This window comes from Nerophis lumbriciformis, linkage group LG35 (assembly GCF_033978685.3).
Source record: "Nerophis lumbriciformis linkage group LG35, RoL_Nlum_v2.1, whole genome shotgun sequence".
Classification (NCBI taxonomy): Eukaryota; Metazoa; Chordata; class Actinopteri; order Syngnathiformes; family Syngnathidae; genus Nerophis; species Nerophis lumbriciformis.
In genome coordinates, this window is record NC_084582.2 from 1,466,490 (window position 1) to 1,491,302 (window position 24,813).

A 24,813-nucleotide genomic window follows, 5' to 3' on the forward strand; every position below is an offset into this window, starting at 1 on the left:
CAAAAAAACAGTCAGATAGTTCAGTCAAACTTTAATAATATATTGAAAACCAGCGTTCTAACAACTCTGTCCCAAAATGTACAAATGTGCAATCACAAACATAGTAAAATTCAAAATGGTGTAGAGCAATAGCAACATACCGGTAATGTTGCTCGAACGTTAATGTCACAACACACAACACACAAAATAAACATAGCGCTCACTTTCTGAAGTTATTCTTCATTCGTACCGGTAAATCCTTCGAATTCTTCGTCTTCGGTGTCCGAATTGAAAAGTTGCGCTAGCGTGGCTTCCAAAATGGCGGGCTCCGTCTCTTCGAAATCATCGGATTCAGTGTCGCTGTTGTTGTGCAGCAGTTCTGTGAATCCTGCCTTCCGGAAAGCTCGGACCACAGTTGTGACAGAAATATCTGCCCAGGCATTTACAATCCACTGGCAGATGTTGGCGTATGTTGTCCGGCGTTGTCTGCCCGTCTTAGTGAAGGTGTGTTCGCCTTCGGTCATCCATTTTTCCCACGCAGTTCGCAGTCGTGATTTGAATGCCCTGTTGACACCAATATCCAGCGGTTGGAGTTCTTTGGTTAATCCACCCGGAATGACGGCGAGTGTTGTATTTGTGTGCTTCACTTGTTTTTTGACACCATCTGTGATGTGGGCGCGCATAGAGTCATATATCAACATGGACGGAGCAGCGTGAAAAAAGCCACCCGGCCGCTTCGCGTAAACTTCCCTTAACCACTCGCTCATCTTTTCTTCATCCATCCATCCCTTCGAGTTAGCTTTTATGATGACGCCGGCTGGAAAGGTCTCTTTTGGCAAGGTCTTCCTTTTGAATATGACCATGGGAGGAAGTTTCTGGCCATTAGCATGGCAAGCTAGAACCACCGTGAAGGACGACTTTTCATTCCCAGTGGTGCGAATATTCACCGTACGTGCTCCCGTTATATCAACAGTGCGGTTCACAGGAATATCAAAAGTCAGTGGAACCTCGTCCATGTTGATAATGTTCTCTGGCCGGATCTTTTTTTCCGCTATCTTCTTTTTACAATATGCACGGAAAGTAGCCAGCTTTTCTTTAAAGTCGTTAGGCAGTTGCTGTGAAACAGTGGTCCGTGTGCGGATGGAGAGATTGCGTCTTTTCATAAACCGAAAACACCAAGAAGCACCACCTTTAAAATCATCCAGGTGAAGTTCGCTTGCTAGCGTTGTTGCCTTCATTCGAATAGTGATGGTGCTGACACTTCTGCTTGCTGCTCTCTGCTCAACAACCCACTGTTCGAGTTCGTCCTCCAACTGTTGCCATCGTGCTTTGTTCCCTCGGAAGCTCTGTTTTGTCTTCTTTACCTGGCGCAGGTCATCTTCTTGCTTCCTCCACCTACGCACCATTGATTCATTGATGTTATATTCTCTTGCTGCTGCTCTATTTCCGTGTTCTTCGGCATGACTTATTGCCTTAAGTTTAAATTCTGCGTTATAAGCGTGTCGTTTAGTAGGAGCCATTTTGTAGTCTGGTCTTTACAGATGTAGACAAACAAAGGAAATGAAACGAAATATCCGCGCGCTTCTTTTTCTTCCGGGGGCGGGCGGTAGGTAGCGCTTCCTGTTCTATGGGGGCGGGTGCTTACCTTGGCGGTTGCTTGCGTAGAAGAAGAAGCACTTCCTGTTCTACCGGGAAAAAAGATGGCGGCTGTTTACCGAAGTTGCGAGATCGAAACTTTATGAAAATTAATCGTAATAAAGCGCACCGGGTTATAAGGCGCACTGTCATCTTTTGAGAAAAATTGTGGTTTTTAGGTGCGCCTTATAGTGCGGAAAATACGGTACATGCTTCCGCACACTTGGGACGCCGTCCTTCATCGGCGATGCCAGGTACGTGGAAACTTTATCCATCCATCCATCCATCCATTTTCTACCGCTTGTCACTCTCGAGACGCGGGGGATGCTGGAGCCTATCTCAGCTGCATTCGGGCGGTAGGCGAGGTACACCCTGGACAAGTCGCCACCTCATCACAAATAGTCAACATTCACACACTAGGGCCAATTTAGTGTTGCCAATCAACCTATCCCCAAGGTGCATGTCTTTGGAGGTGGGAGGAAGCCGGAGTACCCAAAGGGAATCCAGGCACTCACAGGGAGTACATGCAAACTCCACACAGAAAGATCCCGAATACATACTTGCCAACCCTCCCGATTTTTACGGGAGACTCTGGAATTTCAGTGCCCCCCCCCGAAATTCTCCCGGGAAACCGTTCTCCCGAATTTCTCCCGGACAACAATATTGAGGGCGTGCTGTGATGGCACTGCCTTTGGCGTCTGCTTTTTCTTCATACAAACAGCGTGCCGGCCCAGTCACATGTTGTATGCGGCTTCAACAGAAACACACAAGTGAATGCAACGCATACTTAGTCAACAGCCATACAGGTCACACTGAGGGTGGCCGTATAAACAACTTTAACACTGTTACAAATATGCGCCACACTGTGAACCCACACCAAACAAGAATGACAAACACATTTTGGGAGAACATCCGCACCGTAACACAACATAAACACAACAGGACAAATATCCAGAATTCCTTGCAGCCCTAACTCTTCCGGGCTCCAATATACACCCCCACTACCACCAAACCCCGCCCGCCTGAACCCCCCCATCTCCCGAATTCGGAAGTCTCAAGGTTGGCAAGTATGCCCGAGTCCAGTATCGAACCCAGGACGTTTGTATTGTGAGGCACACCTACTAACCCCCTGTTCCACCATGCAAATCTACTGTTAAAATGTTGGTTACTGTAGTTTTATTAAAAATGTGTTGATTGTTGAAAATGTGAGCAGAAAAGTTTTCCCTTGTTAATCGAACCTAACTGTTGGTTGCACTTTATTCAAATGAGATGTGAACGTATTAGCCAATTATTGTTTACTTGCTCATTTGTATCCATAATTCACTTATACATAATTCCCTTACAATAAATAACAGGAATATAGGAAACTTCACTTGCAGTATCCAGTCAGTATTTCACAGTCACGATGGTTGATTTATGTTTTACATAATCGATTTCAGCTTACTGAATCGTTTCAAATCGTATCATTCTAAAATAATGATATCCTCCCTGAACCGTATCGGCAACCACAAATTCTGAATTTAATTGCTAGTGTTCTGTTAAAGAATGGCGAGCAATACCACCTCTTGCCCTAAATCAGCTGGGATAGGCTCCAGCTCAACCTGCAGCCTTAGTGGAAAGAGGTATACATTATATATGTGACTAATTATTAAGTAATGATTAAATAAGAAGACACATTCCTAGTTGTATTAAATAGGAAGACAATTCCTAGTTGTATGTGTTTGTGTCTCAGGAGTAGATTTTCCATTATAGTGTATTCCAATAATTGTCAACCTTTTCTGAGCCAAGGCACATTTTTTTCATTGAAAAAATCCCGAGGCACACCACCAGCAGAAAACAAACAATGAAACTCAGCAGCTGATATTGACAGTAAAAACTTATTGGATATGAATTCAAACCATAACCAACCATGCATTTCTATAGCTCTTGTCTCAAAGTAGGTCTACACCTGTCACATCACGCAGTAACTTATTTTGAGTTTTTTGGTGTTTTCCTGTGTTAAGTGATTTAGTTCTTGTCTGGTGCTCCTATTTTGGTGTTGATTGTCATGTACGGATGTACTTTGTGGACGCCGTCTGCTCCACACGCTGTAAGTCTTTGCTGTCGTCCAGCATTCTGTTTTTGTTTACTTTTCAGCCAGTTCAGTTTTAGTTTGGTTTTTGCTTAGCCCTCCCTAAGCTACAATGCCCTTTGTTTATTTTTGGTTTAAGCATTAGATACCTTTTTACCTGCACGCTGCCTCCCGCTGTCATCTGCATATTGTGATCACGACAAACCATGTTCCCGACATCTACAAAGCAATTAGCTACCTGCTGCCACCTACTGATATGGAAGAGTATTACACAGTTACTCTGCCGAGCTCTTGACAGCACAGACAATAATTACTGGTTTTGTAGGGCTGGGCCATATGGACGATAAAGAAAATCTCGATATATTTTTACTTAAACTCGATATTCGATATATATCTTGATATAATTTTCAGTGAAAGTATACATAATAAGATATTCATTTTTAAGCCATATTCAGTAAAATTGAAGTGAATGACAACTGTTCTGTAAACAGTCAGTGGCATTTTTATTATTTTATATCGGGGCGGCATAGCTTGATTGGTAGAGTGGCCGTGCCTGCAACTTGAGGGTTCCAGGTTCGATCCTCACTTCTGCCAACCTAGTCACTGCCGTTGTGTCTTTGGGCAAGACACTTTACCCACCTCCTCCCAGTGCCACCCACTCTGGTTTAAAATTGTAACTTAGATATTGGGTTTCACAATGTAAAGCGCCTTAAGTCACTAGAGAAAAGCCCTATATAAATATAATTCACTTCAATTCACTTCACTATTAAAACCCAGTTAGTCAAGATGGGTATTAACAGCACAGAAAATAAACTGTTTAAGTAGCACAGAATTACATAACATAAATAAAATTGAAAAATATTATTTCTACTTAAAATAAATAACATAGCAGTGCAAATAATACAACAATGTATCAAACTCCGATAAAAAAAAATGCATTTGCAGGCAGGCACTTTGTGATTACCCTTCCTGGTTCGATGACCCGCCCTATCTTGCCTCTGATTGGCCCGTCCCTAACCAATCGTGACTCGTTATAGTAAACAACCAAGGTGCAAGAACATTTAGTCTTACTAAAACGGCCTTCTTTCATCTCCGTAATATCGCTAAAATTCGTTCTATTTTATCCACTAGCGACGCTGAGATCATTATTCATGCGTTCGTTACGTCTCGTCTCGACTACTGTAACGTATTACTTTCGGGTCTCCCTATGTCTAGCATTAAAAAATTACAGTTGGTACAAAATGCGGCTGCTAGACTTTTGACAAGAACAAGAAAGTTTGATCATATTACGCCTATACTGGCTCACCTGCACTGGCTTCCTGTGCACTTAAGAAGTGACTTTAAGGTTTTACTACTTACGTATAAAATACTACACGGTCTAGCTCCGTCCTATCTTGTCGATTGCATTGTACCATATGTCCCGGCAAGAAATCTGCGTTCAAAGAACTCCGGCTTATTAGTGATTCCCAGAGCCCAAAAAAAGTCTGCGGGCTATAGAGCGTTTTCTATTGGGGCTCCAGTACTATGGAATGCCCTCCCGGTAACAATTAGAGATGCTACCTCAGTAGAAGCATTTAAGTCCCATCTTAAAACTCATTTGTATACTCTAGCCTTTAAATAGCCCCCCTGTTAGACCAGTTGATCTGCCGTTTCTTTTCTTTTCTCCTCTGCTCCCCTTTTCCTTGAGGGGGGGGGGGGCATAGGTCCGGTGGCCATGGATGAAGTGCTGGCTGTCCAGAGTCGGGACCCGGGGTGGACCGCTCGCCTGTGTATCGGCTGGGAACATCTCTGCGCTGCTGACCCGTCTCCGCTCGGGATGGTGTCCTGCTGGCCCCACTATGGACTGGACTCTTACTATTACGTTGGATCCACTATGGACTGGACTCTCACAATATTATGTCAGACCCACTCGACATCCATTGCTTTCGGTCTCCCCTAGAGGGGGGGGGTTACCCACATATGCGGTCCTCTCCAAGGTTTCTCATAGTCATTCACATCGACGTCCCACTGGGGTGAGTTTTTCCTTGCCCGTATGTGGGCTTTGTACCGAGGATGTCGTTGTGGCTTGTGCAGCCCTTTGAGACACTTGTGATTTAGGGCTATATAAATAAAGATTGATTGATTGAGATTGAACATCTTGGAAGGAGGAAGGGGAGGTGTTTAGTAGCCCATGCGGGGGAGTACAAGCATAGCCATCTTATAAGTAGACGCAGCATCGACCGCTACTGCCTACTGGCGCTGACGAGACGCAGGGCGGCCATCTTGGAGTGGTGATCTACTCCGCTCAGTGCAATTCATTTGGCAGGAGCAATGAACTGTCAGCGCATTTAATACATCTTACCTCACTGAATACCACTGATTTTCACGCGTTTTTTTGTCATAAGTGTAGCTATGATAACGGACACATGTTTTGGCGTGTTTTAAATTATTCATAGTTTGCTTAACAGTAATAGAATATTCTTATATGCTATAAGTGATCAGACGTCCGAGATCAAAACTGGGAATATAATCCCAGAGAAGGGGGGGGAAAAACGGTCAGCTATTCTTAAAATGAATAAACAATATGACTAGGTTATATATACATGCGTATATCCTACATAAACAATGTATGAATACATTAGATATCTATATATTTTAGGGACCTATAGACTGTATCTCTGTTGCTGCAGCAGCAGAGAGTTTATTCTGTCTTGACACTTTGTATTCATATTTTAAATAAATAAATGATAAATGGGTTGTACTTGTATAGCGCTTTTCTACCTTCAAGGTACTCAAAGCGCTTTGACACTACTTCCACATTTACCCATTCACACACACATTCACACACTGATGGAGGGAGCTGCCATGCAAGGCGCTAACCAGCACCCATTTTGTATTACATTCTTCCCTTAAATGATCATGTTTACAGTGATTGTTTTATATGTATTTTTTATGCATGTCGCTTTGGATAAAAGCGTCTGCCAAATACTTAAACATATATAAACACCTGAAAGTCTTTATATCAGCTAAAATCTTATCTTTAAATGTAATTAATTTCATTGACAAGCTATTCTATTATGGTCATACTCTTGTTTGCTAGCGGCTACGATTTCAGTACTATGAAGATCTTAGCTCCTTCTCAACTCTGTGGTAATTTCACAAAATACAACCAATAGCATGTTAATGTTAAATCTCACTTGTGAAAAGTAATCCCCCGATTACTATTTTCAACAGTCCGCTCATTTGAGCAGGAAAGCGCTGACACCAGCCCCGCATCTTTGTTTTCTACCTGTCAACTAGTGATGGGTTGATGAGGCGTCATGAAACGTTTCGACACATGGCAAAACTGTATTGATACTGGGTCACTAAATACTGACATCTGCTGGACATTAAAAATCCCTACAGGCAACCTATGGACTGACTCAACTGACACTGATTTTATGACCCGATATATACAATAATATAAACCAAGTCATTGTATTTAGGATTATTTAATATCTTCATTTAAATAAAAATATATTTTTATCTTTTTTAGATACAGTCAATAAATAATGTCAACATGTATCATAACATGGAAATCTAAGAGAACGTATTGTGAATGAGGATGCTTGTGGACTGGGGATTTTTTTTTTATACACATTTTTATTTTTTTTAAAAACAGTTTTTCCAACGTATTACATTTTAGACGATTTCACTTCTTAGTTATTAATTCAATTCTCCGGCTGTAGAAAAGAGCCGCTCACAGGGCACAGAGGAGGCGTCAGTGCGACACAGTTTGCGTATCAGTCACGTGACCGAAACAGCTCATGATCGGTCACGTGACTTTCTAAAAGCGGTACGCGCACCGACACATCGGTGTTGCCGGACCCATCACTACTGTCAACTGTCAGTTTAGGCTGCTCGCCGGCTCCTCATCACCACTTCAAGATGGCGGCCGAATTTCTCGCGTCACAGCAGCCAATGCTGCGTCTACTTATAAGATGTCTATGAGAACAAGGAACACAACAAATAAGCGGCGTTTGGTCATTTTAACGTGAAATAAATTAGATCGATATTATGATATTTTCTTAATTCATATTTGTTTAAAAATATATCGATATATCTTACAAACTCGATATATCGCCCAGCCCTACTGGTTTGCAATCAAATATTATTTACCCAATTAGGTGAAATTTTACATAATTTCCTACGGCACACCAAACATTGATTGATTGATTGATTGAAAATGTTATTAGTAGATTGCACAGTTCACTACATATTCCGTACAATTGACCACTAAATGGTAACACCAGAATAAGTTTTTTCAACTTGTTTAAGTTGGGGTCCACGTAATCAATTCATGATACAAACATATACTATCATCATAATACAGTCATCACACAAGTTAATCATCAGAGTATATACATTGAATTATTTACATTATTTACAATCCGGGGGGTGGAATGTGGAGGGGGGGGGGGGTTAGGTTTGGTTGATATCAGCACTTCAGTCATCAACAATTGCATCATCAGAGAACTGGGCATTGGAACAGTGTAGGTCTGACTTAGTAGGATATGTACAGCAAGTAGTGGACACAGTGAGTTCAGATAGCATAAGAACAAGTATATACATTTGATTATTTACATTTGGTTATTTACAATCCGGGGAGGTGGGACGTGGAAGGGGGAGGGTGTTAGTCAAGGGTTGAAGTTGCCTGGAGGTGTTGTTTTAGTACGGTTTTGAAGGAGGATAGAGATGCCCTTTCTTTTACACCTGTTGAGAGTGCATTCCATATTGATGTGGGATAGAAGGAGAATGAGTTTAGACCTTTGTTATATCGGAATCTGGGTTTAACTGGTTAGTGGAGCTCCCCCTGGTGATGTGGTTATGGCGGTCATTTACGTTAAGGAAGTAGTTTGACATGTACTTCGGTATCAGGGAGGTGTAGCGGATTTTATAGACTAGGCTCAGTGCAAGTTGTTTTACTCTGTCCTCCACCCTGAGCCAGCCCACTTTGGAGAAGTGGGTAGGAGTGAGGTGTGATCTGGGGTGGAGGTCTAGAAGTAATCTGACTAGCTTGTTCTGGGATGTTTGGAGTCTAGATTGCAGGGTTTTGGAGGTGTTAGGGTACCAGGAGGTGAAACAATATCTCACCGTACACTAGGGATGTCCCGATCCGATATTTGGATCGGATCGGTTGCCGATATTTGCCAAAAAATGCGTATCGGCAAGGCATGGGAAAATGCCGATCCAGATCCAGTTTAAAAAAAAATCCCGGTCCGTGTTTTCCAACGCACCGATTTAAATAATACATTCCACTTTTCTGCTGCTCCGTAATTTCCGTTCCGCATTTTCCAGCACACCTTCGACACATCCACAGGTCTGTGGAATCTCACGCAGTTGCTTTTAGCTGCTGGCATTACACGACAGGCTCTTCTCACTCTTTCCTGTGTCTCCCTCTCACAGACAGCAAGCGCACCTTCTTACACACGTCACATACTGTCACGTCATACGTCACATACTGTCACGTCACACGTCACATACTGTCACGACATACGTCACATACTGTCACGTCACACGTCACATACGTATACGTCCTCCCCGAGCAGAGAGGTAGCAGCTTGGCTAACGTTAGCTGTGATGCTAGCGCAGCCGCTAAGGTGCGCGCCTGCTCAAACGTCCTCTGCGCACGGCAAATCTATGCCACGCACAAAATCAAATAAAAAAATAAGCGCATAACAATTTTCGACACACGGACACGACAGAGAAAACCGTTTTCGTCATCATTGTTCAAATATTGTAATGTCTGTCGAGACGCTTATCTCCGTTCGGTGCCACACGTCCACACCATCAAAATGCTGAGGCAAAAATTTCCAGATCAACACCTTCTGAAAAAATTAGTGATCTATTTAGTTGTGATTTCCTTCTCTGCATGAAAGTTTAAAAGTAACATATATTAATGCAGTATGAAGAAGAATGTTTTAATGTAGACATGCAAGCCTTGAAAGAAAATTTTGAAAATCAAGACTACATTTCCTGCAAATGGGTGCATTCCTACCCTATATTTTAACTTTAGATTTATTCTCATATCAAACTCTTTTGGCTGTCTTTTTGACACTTACATCCGGCGCCCCCCTCCACACCCTGGATTATAAATAATGTAAATAATTCAATGTGATTATCTTGTGTGATGACTGTATTATGATGATAGTATATATCTGATAGTATATATCTGTATCATGAATCAATTTAAGTGGACACCGACTTAAACAAGTTGAAAAACTTATTGGGGTGTTACCATTTAGTGGTCAATTGTACGGAATATGTACTTCACTGTGCAACCTACTAATAAAAGTCTCAATCAATCAATTAAAACACATAGAATCATCATACTGCTGTGATTATATGCATCAAGTGTTCATTCAAGGCTAAGGCAAAATATCGAGATATATATCATGTATCGCAATATGGCCTTAAAATATCGCAATATTAAAAAAAGGCCATATCGCCCAGCCCTAGTTTAAATGATGCCATTTCTGTTTGTCATGTATAATTTTGTCTCTTTTGTGTTTATCCTTGAATAAACAGGTCAGTTTCTTGTTACCAGCCATTGTGTATTATTCAAACTCCCCTAATTCAGCTGGCTAGTTGTTATCAAGAGTACTAAAACCCTTTTCAACATGATTCTGACATCAAAGTAGGCTAAATAACTTTAAACTTTAATACATGCTCGGATAGGCCAGTATCGGTATCGGATCGGAAGTGCAAAAACAATATCGGTATCGGATCGGAAGTGCAAAAACCTGGATCGGGACATCCCTATTAGAAATACATTTGATTATTTACAATCTGGGGAGGTGGGATGTGGAAGGGGGAGGGTGTTAGTTTAGGGTTGAAGTTACCTGGAGGTGTTGTTTTAGTGCGGTTTTGAAGGAGGATAGAGATGCACTTTCTTTTACACCTGTTGGGAATGTATTCCATATTGATGTGGCATAGAAGGAGAATGAGTAAAGACCTTTGTTAGATCGGAATCTGGGTTTAAAGTGGTTTGTGGAGCTCCTCATTTACGTTAAGAAAGTAGTTTGACATGTACTTTGGTATCAGGGAGGTGTAGCGGAATTTATAGACTAGGCTCAGTGCAAGTTGTTTTACTCTGTCCTCCACCCTGAGCCAGCCCACTTTGGAGAAGTGGGTAGGAGTGAGGTGTGATCTGGGGTGGAGGTCTAGAAGTATCCTGACTAGCTTGTCCTGGGATGTTTGGAGTCTAGATTTGAGGGTTTTGGAGGTGCTAGGGTACCAGGAGGTGCATGCGTAATCAAAAAAGGGTTGAATGAGAGTTCCCGCTAGAATCTTCATGGTGCTTTTGTTGACCAGAGAGGAGATTCTATAGAGAAATCTCGTTCGTTGGTTGACCTTTTTGATTACCTTGGTTGCCATTTTATCACAGGAAAAGATTAGCCTCTAGAATGGAACCTAGGTAGGTGACCTCATCTTTCCTGGTGATAACAATGTCACCCACTTTTATAGTGAATTCACTGACTTTCTTAAGGTTGATGTGGGACCCAAATAGGATGTAACACTAGTTATTGAATACGCTGTATTCAATCATTTTATTTTATAACTATGACAATGTGTTGGACGGCAGTGTAAGAGGCGACAACAAAGCAGTGACTCACTTGTCTCGAATTATTGTCTGTAGTTCTCGGATCTGGTCGTTGAGAGGAAGCAGTTTCAGTTGCGGCCCCAGCGGGTCTTGGTCTAGTGGCGGTCTGCTGCTGTCAGCATCACTTAGCTCTGTAGCCACATTGCTGCTCGCAAAGCGGACTTGCTTCATGGGGTGCTCCTGGCCGGTGTTGACATTGTTCACTTGCTGATTGTGGCATGGCATCCTGAGTGGAGTGAAGTGAGAGTCGTTTTCTTCCGGAAGTGGCGACCCACTTTTATGCAGCCGTTAGTCTGCCGTTGGACAACGTGTTCTACCTTTATCTGTGAGTCCTGTCTTTTCAAAGGAAAATCCCGCAGTTAATCCGACTGTAAGGTTTATGCCACACACGCAAACCTAGAAAGTCGTTGAAAATGTCAAAATAGAGCTAATTCGCTTCAAAACCACGGTGTGTAGCATAAACACTCGGTTAGCTTGCTTCCTTTGGACAATAGTGACAGTGGCGACCGGAAATGACGTCGTCGCTACAAACCGGCGTGCGCACAAACCCCGCCTACTCTGTCCTTCCGACATGGCGCCTATGTTGGCGCCGCTAAAATGCGGCTTTCACGTCCAAAGTCGAAAACTGGCACTCATACCACATTTGTACAAAATTTACAAATCATAATGTTGTTGGGGGTTTTTTTACACTTACATGTTGCGGTTAATAGTATTCTATCTTTATTTGTCATTATTTATACAGGTAAAAGCCAGTAAATTAGAATATTTTGAAAAACTTGATTTATTTCAGTAATTGCATTCAAAAGGTGTAACTTGTACATTATATTTATTCATTGCACACAGACTGATGCATTCAAATGTTTATTTCATTTAATTTTGATGATTTGAAGTGGCAACAAATGAAAATCCAAAATTCCGTGTGTCACAAAATTAGAATATTACTTAAGGCTAATACAAAAAAGGGATTTTTAGAAATGTTGGCCAACTGAAAAGTATGAAAATGAAAAATATGAGCATGTACAATACTCAATACTTGGTTGGAGCTCCTTTTGCCTCAATTACTGCGTTAATGCGGCGTGGCATGGAGTCGATGAGTTTCTGGCACTGCTCAGGTGTTATGAGAGCCCAGGTTGCTCTGATAGTGGCCTTCAACTCTTCTGCGTTTTTGGGTCTGGCATTCTGCATCTTCCTTTTCACAATACCCCACAGATTTTCTATGGGGCTAAGGTCAGGGGAGTTGGCGGGCCAATTTAGAACAGAAATACCATGGTCCGTAAACCAGGCACGGGTAGATTTTGCGCTGTGTGCAGGCGCCAAGTCCTGTTGGAACTTGAAATCTCCATCTCCATAGAGCAGGTCAGCAGCAGGAAGCATGAAGTGCTCTAAAACTTGCTGGTAGACGGCTGCGTTGACCCTGGATCTCAGGAAACAGAGTGGACCGACACCAGCAGATGACATGGCACCCCAAACCATCACCCAACCATGCAAATGTTGCATTTCCTTTGGAAATCGAGGTCCCAGAGTCTGGAGGAAGACAGGAGAGGCACAGGATCCACGTTGCCTGAAGTCTAGTGTAAAGTTTCCACCATCAGTGATGGTTTGGGGTGCCATGTCATCTGCTGGTGTCGGTCCACTCTGTTTCCTGAGATCCAGGGTCAACGCAGCCGTCTACCAGCAAGTTTTAGAGCACTTCATGCTTCCTGCTGCTGACCTGCTCTATGGAGATGGAGATTTCAAGTTCCAACAGGACTTGGCGCCTGCACACAGCGCAAAATCTACCCGTGCCTGGTTTACGGACCATGGTATTTCTCTTCTAAATTGGCCCGCCAACTCCCCTGACCTTAGCCCCATAGAAAATCTGTGGGGTATTGTGAAAAGGAAGATGCAGAATGCCAGACCCAAAAACGCAGAAGAGTTGAAGGCCACTATCAGAGCAACCTGGGCTCTCATAACACCTGAGCAGTGCCAGAAACTCATCGACTCCATGCCACGCCGCATTAACGCAGTAATTGAGGCAAAAGGAGATCCAACCAAGTATTGAGTATTGTACATGCTCATATTTTTCATTTTCATACTTTTCAGTTGGCCAACATTTCTAAAAATCCCTTTTTTGTATTAGCCTTAAGTAATATTCTAATTTTGTGACACACGGAATTTTGGATTTTCATTTGTTGCCACTTCAAATCATCAAAATTAAATGAAATAAACATTTGAATGCATCAGTCTGTGTGCAATGAATAAATATAATGTACAAGTTACACCTTTTGAATGCAATTACTGAAATAAATCAAGTTTTTCAAAATATTCTAATTTACTGGCTTTTACCTGTATGTAGCATAATCTTCAAAGATACAAATAAATGCTATTGCGACATCGAGTGGACACATTTAGAACAGCAGTTTCTATCATTCAAAAATTTCCGCTCATTTTTATACTTTGCAAACTCATAAAAATCAGTTAAAAAGTTAAAAACAGTTAAAAAAGTTAAAAACAGTTTAAAATCTCATGCTGGGTTAAATGAATAAAAAGTGATTATTTTTTTTTACATATGTAGCATAATCTACAAAGATACAAATAATTGCTATTGCGACATCTAGTCAAGTCAAGTCAACTTTATTTATATAGCACGTTTAGGACAACTTTTAAATTGAACCAAAGTGCCTTACAGGTTAAAAAAGCATAGAGAAAAACAAAAAACAAACAAACAAGAACGTAAACAATGAATGAGCTGAACAAGATAGTGCAAAAACAATATGATAAAGGGGTCAAATAAAAAGTAAAAATTTGCTAAATAAAAATAAAAAATGATAATAACAAAAGTGAACACATTTAGAACAGCGGTTTCTTTCATTCAAAAATTTCCGCTCATTTTTATACTTAGCAAACTCATCCCGTGGGCCGGATAAAACCTATTCAGGCCCGTGGACCGTACGTTTGATACCCCTGGTCTATCCATCCATCCATCCATCTTCTTCCGCTTATCCGAGGTCGGGTCTCGGGGGCAGCAGTCTAAGCAGGGAAGCCCAGACTTCCCTCTCCCCAGCCACTTCGTCCAGCTCCTCCCGGGGGACCCCGAGGCGTTCCCAGGCCAGCCGGGAGACATAGTCTTCCCAACGTGTCCTGGGTCTTCCCCGCGGCCTCCTACCGGTCGGACGTGCCCTAAACACCTCCCTAGGGAGGCGTTCGGGTGGCATCCTGACCAGATGCCCGAACCACCTCATCTGGCTCCTCTCGATGTGGAGGAGCAGCGGCTTTACTTTGAGCTCCTCCCGGATGGCAGAGCTTCTCACCCTATCTCTAAGGGAGAGCCCCGCCACCCGGCGGAGGAAACTCATTTGGGCCGCTTGTACCCGTGATCTTGTCCTTTCGGTCATAACCCAAAGCTCATGACCATAGGTGAGGATGGGAACGTAGATCGACCGGTAAATTGAGAGCTTTGCCTTCCGGCTCAGCTCCTTCTTCACCACAACGGACCGGTACAGCGTCCGCATTACTGAAGACGCCGCACCGATCCGCCTGTCGATCTCACGATTCACTCTTCCCTCACTCGTGAACAAGACTCCGAGCAGGGCCGGCCCGTGGCATAGGCCGTATAGGCAAATGCTAAGGGCGCCGTCCATCAGGGGGCGCCATGCCAGTGCCACAAATGTTGGAGAAAAAAGTTGTTACTATTATTTCTAAATACAAAAAATAATCCCACGTTAATTAAAATGCAAAGTAAAGCCTATTAAATAGAAATATTATTTGTTACAACATTACGCCGCACGGTGCGCCCCATCCCTTCCCGTATCATGACTCTTTTTGGATGTCACCACATCAAAAAATCAACACAAGATGTCAAAACGGCCAAAACTGTCAGGTGCCCAGGGAAGAAAAAAGAGAAAAGAAGAGGAGAAACGAGAAAAGACAGAGGTAGCAGGTAGGTAACGTTAGCCTACATGAAATTATTTGTCTGTTACAGAATATGATAGTAACCTGGCTTTTTAGCATTGAGCTAATGTTACATGATTCGGCAATTGCTAATCAATAAATAGCTAGTTCTGTTTTAACGTCGGGTTAATATTGTGGAGGGGGCTAAATTGTTATGGAAAATAATAATGTAACATTAGGTAATTACAGTACTCCCACCTTACATTCCTCAGGGACATTTGTATTAGATCTTTTAAGCAGGTGTTTTTTGTTTACATTATTGCCTTCTGGTTAGCTAATGTTTGCCCTGCAGGTAATAGTCACTTTTCCACCCCTTTATATATTAGGTATAGTTGTAAGTAAAAAAAAGGTCAAAGACAAAGCTATTCGGGTTCTTGTGAGTATATACACTTCACTGCCGATGTGGGGGGGCGCCACCTAAGATCTTGCCTAGGGCGCCAGATTGGTTAGGGCCGGGCCTGACTCCGAGGTACTTGAACTCCTCCACTTGGGGCAAGATCTCTTCCCCAACCCGGAGATGGCACTCCACCCTTTTCCGGGCGAGAACCATGGACTCGGACTTGGAGGTGCTGATTCTCATCCCAGTCGCTTCACACTCAGCTGCGAACCGATCCAGTGAGAGCTGAAGATCCTGGCCAGATGAAGCCATCAGGACCACATCATCTGCAAAAAGCAGAGACCTAATCCTGGTCTAAAAGAAGAATTTGTTTAAAATAAATAAAAAATTGCAAAACCTCCACAATTTAGTTTTTTAATGTTTTGTTTTTGTTGTAATGCACAGTCAAGCAAGTCATATGTAAAAAAAAAAGAGGACTCCATGGTGTCACTCTTCTACTCCGTAATAATGTGTTGCCCATTATTTTTCCAGACCGATACATTACATCAGGGGTGTCAAAGTCGCGTGACGGTGAAGACCGGAAATGACGTCGTCGCTACAAAACCGGCGTGCGCACAAACCCCGCCTTCTCTGTCCTTCCAACATGGCGCCGATGTTGGCGCCGCTAAAATGCGGCTTTCTCTTCCAAAGTCGAAAACTGTCACTTCTTCTTCAAAGGACGAGCTCACACCACATTTGGAGTCAAAATCGCGGCGAGAACGGGACGAAGTACACGCGACAAAGTTCTTACCTGGTAAGTTACAGAGAGGACGGTGCGTGTTTAGGGGGGGGGGGCAGTCAGCACACAAGGACGGGGAGCTGGGAATAAGTTGACAAGTTTACTCGCTTTTTAAGAAGAAATAAGAAGTATGTTTACTTGTTACATGTGGCCGCTGTCCTAAATACACTTGTACGCAAACACCTTCTCTAACTCGTCTAGCCAGGTGTGCTAACCTGGAGCGTGTCTTCTTGTACCGACACTAATGTTTACATTGACCCGAGAGCAGAGCTTCAACTTGGCGTGTTTGATGACTGTGTGACAAGACAAGCTCGCCATACATAAAATGTAGCCTGTCATAATCACGCGTTGAAGAGACAGAGTCAGTCAACTTTAGATAAGCTTGTTTGTCCCACCCACCCGATGCATAGGCGTGTTTTTCTGCTTATGTCACGTAAATGACGTAGCTGCAAGGTCAAAAGTCAACCAGGCGACTCTTCTAACTCAAGTTAAAAAGTGACCGCTTTAAAATCTCGTTTCAGTTTTGTTATGATGGACCGTAACTCGTGTAAAAGTGAAACCTTAACATCTTGTTTCAGTTTTGTTATGATAGACTGTAACCAGAGGTGGGTAGAGTAGCCAGAAATTGTACTCAAGTAAGAGTACTGTTACTTTAGAGATTTATTACTCAAGTAAAAGTAAGGAGTAGTCACCCAAATAATTACTTGAGTAAAAGTAAAAAGTATGTTGTGAAAAAACTACTCAAGTACTGAGTAACTGATGAGTAACATACACACACTTATCATATATATATATATATATATAGCAGAAACGTGTGAACTCGTTGGGAGTTTCCTCCTCTCCCAGCTCGCTAGCCTCAATCTGAACCTTGGTATTTACCGTGATGACGGACTGGCAGTGTGTCGCGCCTCACCAAGGAGCAGCGAGAATACCAAGAAGCGCATATGCCAAATTTTCAAAGAGAACGGCCTACGGATCACGATTGAAGCCAACAAGCAAACCGTCAACTTCCTTGACGTCACTTTCAACCTGAGAAATAACAGCTACCAACCATTCACGAAACCCAACACAACACTCCAATACGTGCACCATGACAGCAACCACCCACCCACCACCACGAAAAGAATTCCTACCGGAATCAATAAAAGGCTATCGATGCTGTCATCTAGCAAAGCTGAATTTGACCAAGCAACCCCCCCGTACCAAAAAGCCCTTGATGAAAGCGGATACAATTTCACCCTCACCTATGAACCCACGCCAGGAAACCAGCCAAAAAAGAACAGAAAACGAAACGACATCATCTGGTACAACCCCCCATACAGCAAAAACGTCTCAACTAACATTGGACACAAATTCCTCAATCTGATCGACAAACACTTTCCCAAAGACAACACCCTAAGAAAAGTATTCAACAAAAACAACATTAAATTGAGCTACAGCTGCATGAACAATATACGACAAATCATCTCAAACCACAACAAAACAATTGCAAATGAGCCGTCGGCCCCCAGACAGAGCGACTCCAAAACCAACAAAGACTGTAACTGCCGAAAGAAACCTGATTGCCCTCTCAACGGGGGATGCTTACAAGCATCAGTTGTCTACCAATCTAAGGTAATACGCAAGGACATTAACACATCCGACACATATGTAGGATTAACCGAGGGAGAATTCAAAACCAGATGGAACAATCACAAGGCTTCTTTCAGGAACAAAAACCTGCGAAATACCACAGAACTCAGCAAACACATTTGGGACCTCAAAGACAATAATGTTGAATATTCAATAACATGGCAAATTCTTGCATCCAGCACACCTTACAATAGTGGTAATAAAAGATGCAACCTATGCTTGAAAGAGAAACTGTTTATTATTTACCGTCCAGACCTGTCATCCCTCAACAAGCGCAGCGAAATTGTAACAACATGCCGCCATAGACGGAAACACCTCCTAGGTAACACATGAGCCAATCACCACGCCCCTAGGCCAGCCTGTACCCACCCACTCTGTGCCCTATATAAACCATGGTATGTGAATGCTCCCATTAAAATCTCCTGATGATTGAGGGTACCCCCCCTCATGAAACAGGCCTGTAGAGATGAAATAGTCTTGTGATTTTTTTCCCACACATACATATATATATATATATATATATACATGCATTGATATATACAGTATATAATTTATATTTATTTATTTTGCCGTGTTTGTTTACATGTTAAAGGTGTTTTAATGAATATACATGCATGTTTAACACATATAGATTCCTTTCTTTCATGAAGACAAGAATATAAGTTGGTGTATTACCTGATTCTGATGACTTGGATTGATTGGAATCAAGACAGTAGTGCTGATAAGGTCCACATTTTCAAATGGAGGAGAAAAAAAGTTCCTCCTTTCTGTCTAATACCACATGAAAGTGGTTGGTTTTTGGTATCTTAATTGTCCAGCTTCCATATTCGTTTTTATACACTTTAAGAGAAATACATTGGCGGCAAACTCCGTAGCTTGCTAGCTTGTGTGCACTGGCTTTTGGAGACTCTTATTTAGTAAGCGCAGGCGAGACGGAAACGGCACTTTTATTGTGAAGACAGGAACTGTGCGGTGAGTCTTTAGGCTTTTGACCGGAAGTACGGTTGAAATAAAAAAGTGTCTTTTTTCCTTCACACTTTTGATTGATTGATTGAAACTTTTATTAGTAGATTGCACAGTACAGTACATATTCCGTACAATTGACCACTAAATGGTAACACCCGAATAAGTTTTTCAACTTGTTTAAGTCAGGTCATGTGACCGCCTGGCTCTGTTTGATTGGTCCAACGTCACCAATGACTGCATTTGATTGGTGGAACGGAGACAAACGTCACCAGTGACTGTATTTGGTGAAACGCAGGCACTTTGAAGATCTGTCTGACAGATCAAAACAAACAAAGCGTGCATTAACAGATCGATAAAAATTAGTAGCGAGTAGCGAGCTGAATGTAGATAAAAGTAGCGGAGTAAAAGTAGCGTTTCTTCTCTGTAAATATACTCAAGTAAAAGTAAAAGTATGTTGCATTAAAACTACTCTTAGAAGTACAATTTATCCCAAAAGTTACTCAAGTAGATGTAACAGAGTAAATGTAGCGCGTTACTACCCACCTCTGACTGTAACTCATGTAAAAGTGAAACCTTAAAGGGGAACATTATCACAGTTTCAGAAGGGTTAAAACCATTAAAAATCAGTTCCCAGTGGCTTATTTTATTTTTCGAAGTTTTTTTCAAAATTTTACCCATCACGCAATATCCCTGAAAAAAAGCTTCAAAGTGCCTGATTTTAACCATCGTTATAAACACCCGTCCATTTTTCTGTGACGTCACATAGTGAAGCCAACACAAACAAACATGGCGGATAGAACAGCAAGGTATAGCGACATTAGCTCGGATTCAGATTCGGATTTCAGCGGCTTAAGCGATTCAACAGATTACGCATGTATTGAAACGGATGGTTGTAGTGTGGAGGCAGGTAGCGAAAACGAAATTGAAGAAGAAACTGAAGCTATTGAGCCATATCGGTTTGAACCGTATGCAAGCGAAACCGACGAAAACGACACGGGAGAAAGCGAGGACGAATTCGGCGATCGCCTTCTAACCAACGATTGGTATGTGTTTGTTTGGCAATAAAGGAAACTAACAACTATGAACTAGGTTTACAGCATATGAAATACATTTGGCAACAACATGCACTTTGAGAGTGCAGACAGCCCAGTTTTCATCAATTAATATATTCTGTAGACACACCCTCATCCGCGTTCTTTTCCTGAAAGCTGATCTGTCCAGTCCAGTTGGAAATGCATCTGCTTTGAGTGTCGCAGGATATCCACACATTCTTGCCATCTCTGTCGTAGCATAGCTTTCGTGGGTAAAGTGTGCGGAACAAACGTCCAATTTCTTGCCACTTTGGCATCTTTGGGCCACTGGTGCAACTTGAATCCGTCCCTGTTCGTGTTGTTACACCCTCCGACAACACACCGACGAGGCATGATGTCTCCAAGGTACGGAAAACAGTCGAAAAAACGGAAAATGACAGAGCTGATTTGACTCGGTGTTTGAGAAAATGGCGGATTGCTTCCCGATGCTCCGAGAGCGAATAATAGAAAGGCGTTTAATTCGCCAAAATTCACCCATTTAGAGTTTGGAAATCGGTTAAAAAAATATATGGTCTTTTTTTCTGCAACATCAAGGTATATATTGACGCTTACATAGGTCTGGTGATAATGTTCCCCTTTAACATCTTGTTTCAGATTTGATATGATGCAAAGTCTAAAACAGGCGTGTCGAACTCGAGAAAAATCTACTCCCAAGTAAAATCACGGCACGATAATTTAAAAATAAAGACAACATCAGATTGTTTTTCTTTGTTTAGAACTAGAACATGTGTAACCGGTGGTCTTTTCCTCTGAGTTGTGTGGATTTTATGGAACACAACCAACACCAAGTGTTGCTTCAACCCTAAACTAACACCCTCCCCGGATTGTTAATAATCAAATGTAAACAGTCAAATGCAGATATGTTTCTTATGCCTTCTGATCTCTCTCTCTCTCTCTCTCTCTCTATGTCCACTACTTGCTGTACATATCCTACCAAGTCAGACCTACACTGTTTCAATATCCATTTCTCTGTTCTCAATTGTTGATGACTGATGATAACAACCAAACCTAACCCCCCCCCCCCCTTCCACACCCCGAATTGTAAATAATGTAAATAATTCAATGTATGCACCCTGATGATTATCTTGTGTGATTACTGTATTATGATGATAGTATATATGCAGTGTTTCCCACAGGACAGGCATCTATTTGTGGTGGTGTGGTCGGGGGGTGGGGGGTGGTGGCGGCAGCGGCGATGACCAAGAAGAATGCGGAGTTGGAATATAATTACAACACTTTATGTACATATTTATATACAGATTTGAACAATTAGTTATTCACTGAAATATATTTATTAATTGTGGTTCTTACAAAAAATATATCTTATAAAAAAAAAAAAGCTAAAATGTCTCTTAAAGCTCTGCCCCTTTAATTAGTGCATACATCATCTGTGTGAAGGAGTGAACATCCAACATTAGAATTTATTACTAACGAGCAGAACCGCTCTATGTACAGTGCCGTCTAACCTTAAGCGGCAGCAGCTCAACACATGCAGGGTTCAACGTTAAGGTTTTTTTCTACTTGCCCGACTTCTCAAATCTACTTGCCCCAATATTTTTACTTGTCCTGCCGAGGTTTTTTTCTGGCTGTGTAGTGCTCATGGCTTATATCTTACTAAAATTATTATTATTATCTATAATTACATTTAAATGGCATTGCATACATGTCAAATTAAATGCTATTTCACATTATTTGACCAGTAGCAGTTACACCCATCTGAACAGGTCAGCCACCTGTTTAAAGCCCGATCACAGTTGAAATCTTGAAATGAAGGGCCTTTAATGGCCAAAACATTAACCTGGACAACATTTTAACAGCTGGTTGGCTCAGATTTTATTATTTTCATTGCATTCACATGCTGCAGTGGACAGTGGACAATTTAGCTTCAGTATTAATGCAGTATCTGAAGCACCGTCTCCACGTGTGTTTATTGACAACAGGGTTATAACCTGGACACGTTGGCTCGTCGGTATGGTAACATGTGACAGTTACTGCGTGCGTCTGCCCCGGCCCCCGAGTCAAACAGCGGCGGTGTTAATGAAGCAGCGTCAGGCTGCTCACCATCAGTGAAACGCTCGGTGAAATCGCGGATTAACGTTAAATATATGACGAGCCGCGAGCGATGCAGCTATAACCTATCTCACCTGGTAGAGCACCCGCTGCGGCGACCCAGTTCGATTCGCTTTGCTCCGCGTCAATCCCCCCTCTCCCGTCTCTCTCCAGCTGTCCTTTCAAAATAAATGCATTCAAATCCCGAAAATAAAAATTAAGAAAATCCGAGTCGGTGCTGCACACTTCACAGGTTCGGACCACTTTTGAACTTGTTTGCCAAGACGTCTTACCCTCGTATTTTGATCCGGCTGTCCGTTCTTTTACTTCGTCGTCGTCGTCGTCTTCTTCTTCTTCTTCTTCTGGCCCACCAGGTGAATTAAGTGCTATTGGCGGAGTTACAATGCATAGTAGGCTACTGCCACCTACTGCACCGGAGTTGTAACTACAAGCAACATTCACAGAGAGAGTCTCATTGCTTTATGAGCGGTCGAGGGAGTCAAAAGCCGAAAAATCTATTTGTGGCGGACGTAATTCTTTCGTGGCGGGCCGCCACAAATAAATGAATGTGTGGGAAACAGTGATATGATAGTATACTGTATATCTGTATCATGAATCAATTTAAGTGGACCCCGGCTTAAACAAGTTGAAAAACTTATTCGGGTGTTACCATTTAGTGGTCAATTGTACGGAATATGTACTTCACTGTGCAACCTACTAATAAAAGTCTCAATCAATCAATCAATGCTGCTCAGCTGCACTTTACTGATAATACACAGAATTAGGGTAGGCAATTGAGGTGGGCGGGGTTTGGTGGTAGCGGGGGATGTATATTGTAGCCCGCAAGAGTTAGGGATGCAAGGGATTCTGGGTATTTGTTCTGTTGTGTTTATGTTGTGTTACGGTGCGGATGTTCTCCCGAAATGTGTTTGTCATTCTTGTTTGGTGTGGGTTCACAGTGTGGCGCATATTTGTAACAGTGTTAAAGTTGTTTATAAGGCCACCCTCAGTGTGACCTGTATGGCTGTTGACCAAGTATGTCTTGCAGTCACTTACGTGTGTCTGCAGAAGCCGCATACAACATGTGACTGGGCCAGCACGCTGTTTGTATGGTGAAAAAGCGGACGTGTCGACAGGTTGTAGAGGACGCTAAAGGCAGTGTCATCACGGCACGCCCTTAATATGGTTGTCCGGGAGAAATTCGTGAGAATGGTTGCCCCGGGAGATTTTCGGGAGGGTTGGCAAGTATGGGCCGTTTGTAAGACTAATCAAATATCATCCCGGGGGCCACAGATAACTAATTCGCGGGTCGGATCTGGTCACCGGGCCTTGACCTTGACACCTAGGCATTATATGGTGGCGCCGTTATTCTTACATTTGTTTTCGTTTCGCTAAATAAGCGTTTATCACTTGCAACTTTGAAAAACAGTGCATTTTGAATAAGAAATTCCCACCACATTTATTAAATTAATGGAAATGTGTGCAAAACTGGAACATAATTGCCCGATAATAAAGCAGCTGGTCGGCGCTGCAGTCATCCATATTTTAGAGCTGTCTGCATTACTACATACATCCATAAACGTGGATGCATATGAAAAAGTGCAATATATTTATCTGTACAGTAACCTATTTATTTATATATGCACCTTATTGCTTTTTTATCCTACACTACCATGAGCTAATGCAACAAAATTTTGTTCTTATCTGTACTGTAAAGTTCAAATTTGAATGACAATAAAAAGGAAGTCTAAGTCTAAGTTTATTTACAATAAATAAATCAACTATTGACGTTCACTGACCGATTTTATAATCGTCCATGTTCGAATTGCGATGCATTTAAAAATCGGTTATTTCCCCCACCCCTACTGATTAGCATTGGCAATTCTACATGGTGACTTGAACACTTCAACATTTGGTAACATGCACCTTACATTCAATTAGCTGGTGTGTAATAAATACAATACTTACAGTATTAACACTTTGTAGGACTTAACAAAAGAAAATACTGGCACATTGAACTTAATGGCAAAGAATTGTAGTTTTCACACTACTGCCATCTAACGTCTTGCAATTGCAACTGCATGCAAAGTCTACTATATAGTAAAGTACAGTACTTGCAAATGAGACAGAGCAGTGTTTCGGTATCGATACCCAGGTACCAGGATTTGGTAACTTATTGATTCATTCGTTCACATTAATTTTTACTTGTGTTTTGGGTGCTGGAAGGCACTTGCTTTGTAAGCTAAAGTAAAGCCGACAATGAACCATGCAACCACATTCCTATTGGTGGGGAAAAAAGCTCATCCTCAAGCAATCAAAGCACAAGCAGCTGTTTAGTTGCAGATGTAGAGGGGGTAAGGTAAGCCAACGCTGCTGTCAAGTAACCACCTTAATGGCTTGGACATGCCAACACAGACCTTGCGTTTTCCTTCAGATGATCACCTTTCTTGAGGTCGACACTTTTTTTTTGCAAAGGGACACATTATTTTTGGTGTACATAGTTAAGAAATTGTAGCTGCCTGTGCCCTCGCCTGGCTTTTAAAGTAAATTATTATAGTTAAATAGTTAATTTTACTTCAGTTAACTTTGTTATTTATTAAACCATAATGCTTCTAGTAAAATGAAAGATTAACCTGACAGTCACACATGTGAGGTTACACTAAAATAAGGGAACCAACCAAGTTTGTAAGGTGGAATGTACTGTAAAGAAAAACACGGAGTACA

At 42.0% G+C, this 24,813-nt stretch overlaps 2 protein-coding genes across 2 annotated transcripts in view; one reads left to right on the forward strand and one right to left on the reverse strand.

Moving 5' to 3' along the window:
* uprt (uracil phosphoribosyltransferase (FUR1) homolog (S. cerevisiae)) overlaps nt 1-11,837 on the reverse strand; it is a 46,571-nt gene extending 34,734 nt beyond the window's left edge. The window contains exon 1 of the mRNA XM_061927936.2: nt 11,320-11,837. Coding sequence (XP_061783920.1) covers nt 11,320-11,531 — 212 coding nt within the window. The 5' untranslated portion in view covers nt 11,532-11,837. The remainder of the gene's footprint in view (nt 1-11,319) is intronic.
* A 4,343-nt stretch (nt 11,838-16,180) lies between these two features.
* The window catches only part of abcb7 (ATP-binding cassette, sub-family B (MDR/TAP), member 7), an 83,740-nt gene continuing 75,107 nt past the window's right edge, over nt 16,181-24,813 (forward strand). The window contains exon 1 of the mRNA XM_061927601.2: nt 16,181-16,366. Within this exon, the coding sequence (XP_061783585.1) occupies nt 16,217-16,366 (150 nt within the window). The 5' untranslated portion in view covers nt 16,181-16,216. The remainder of the gene's footprint in view (nt 16,367-24,813) is intronic.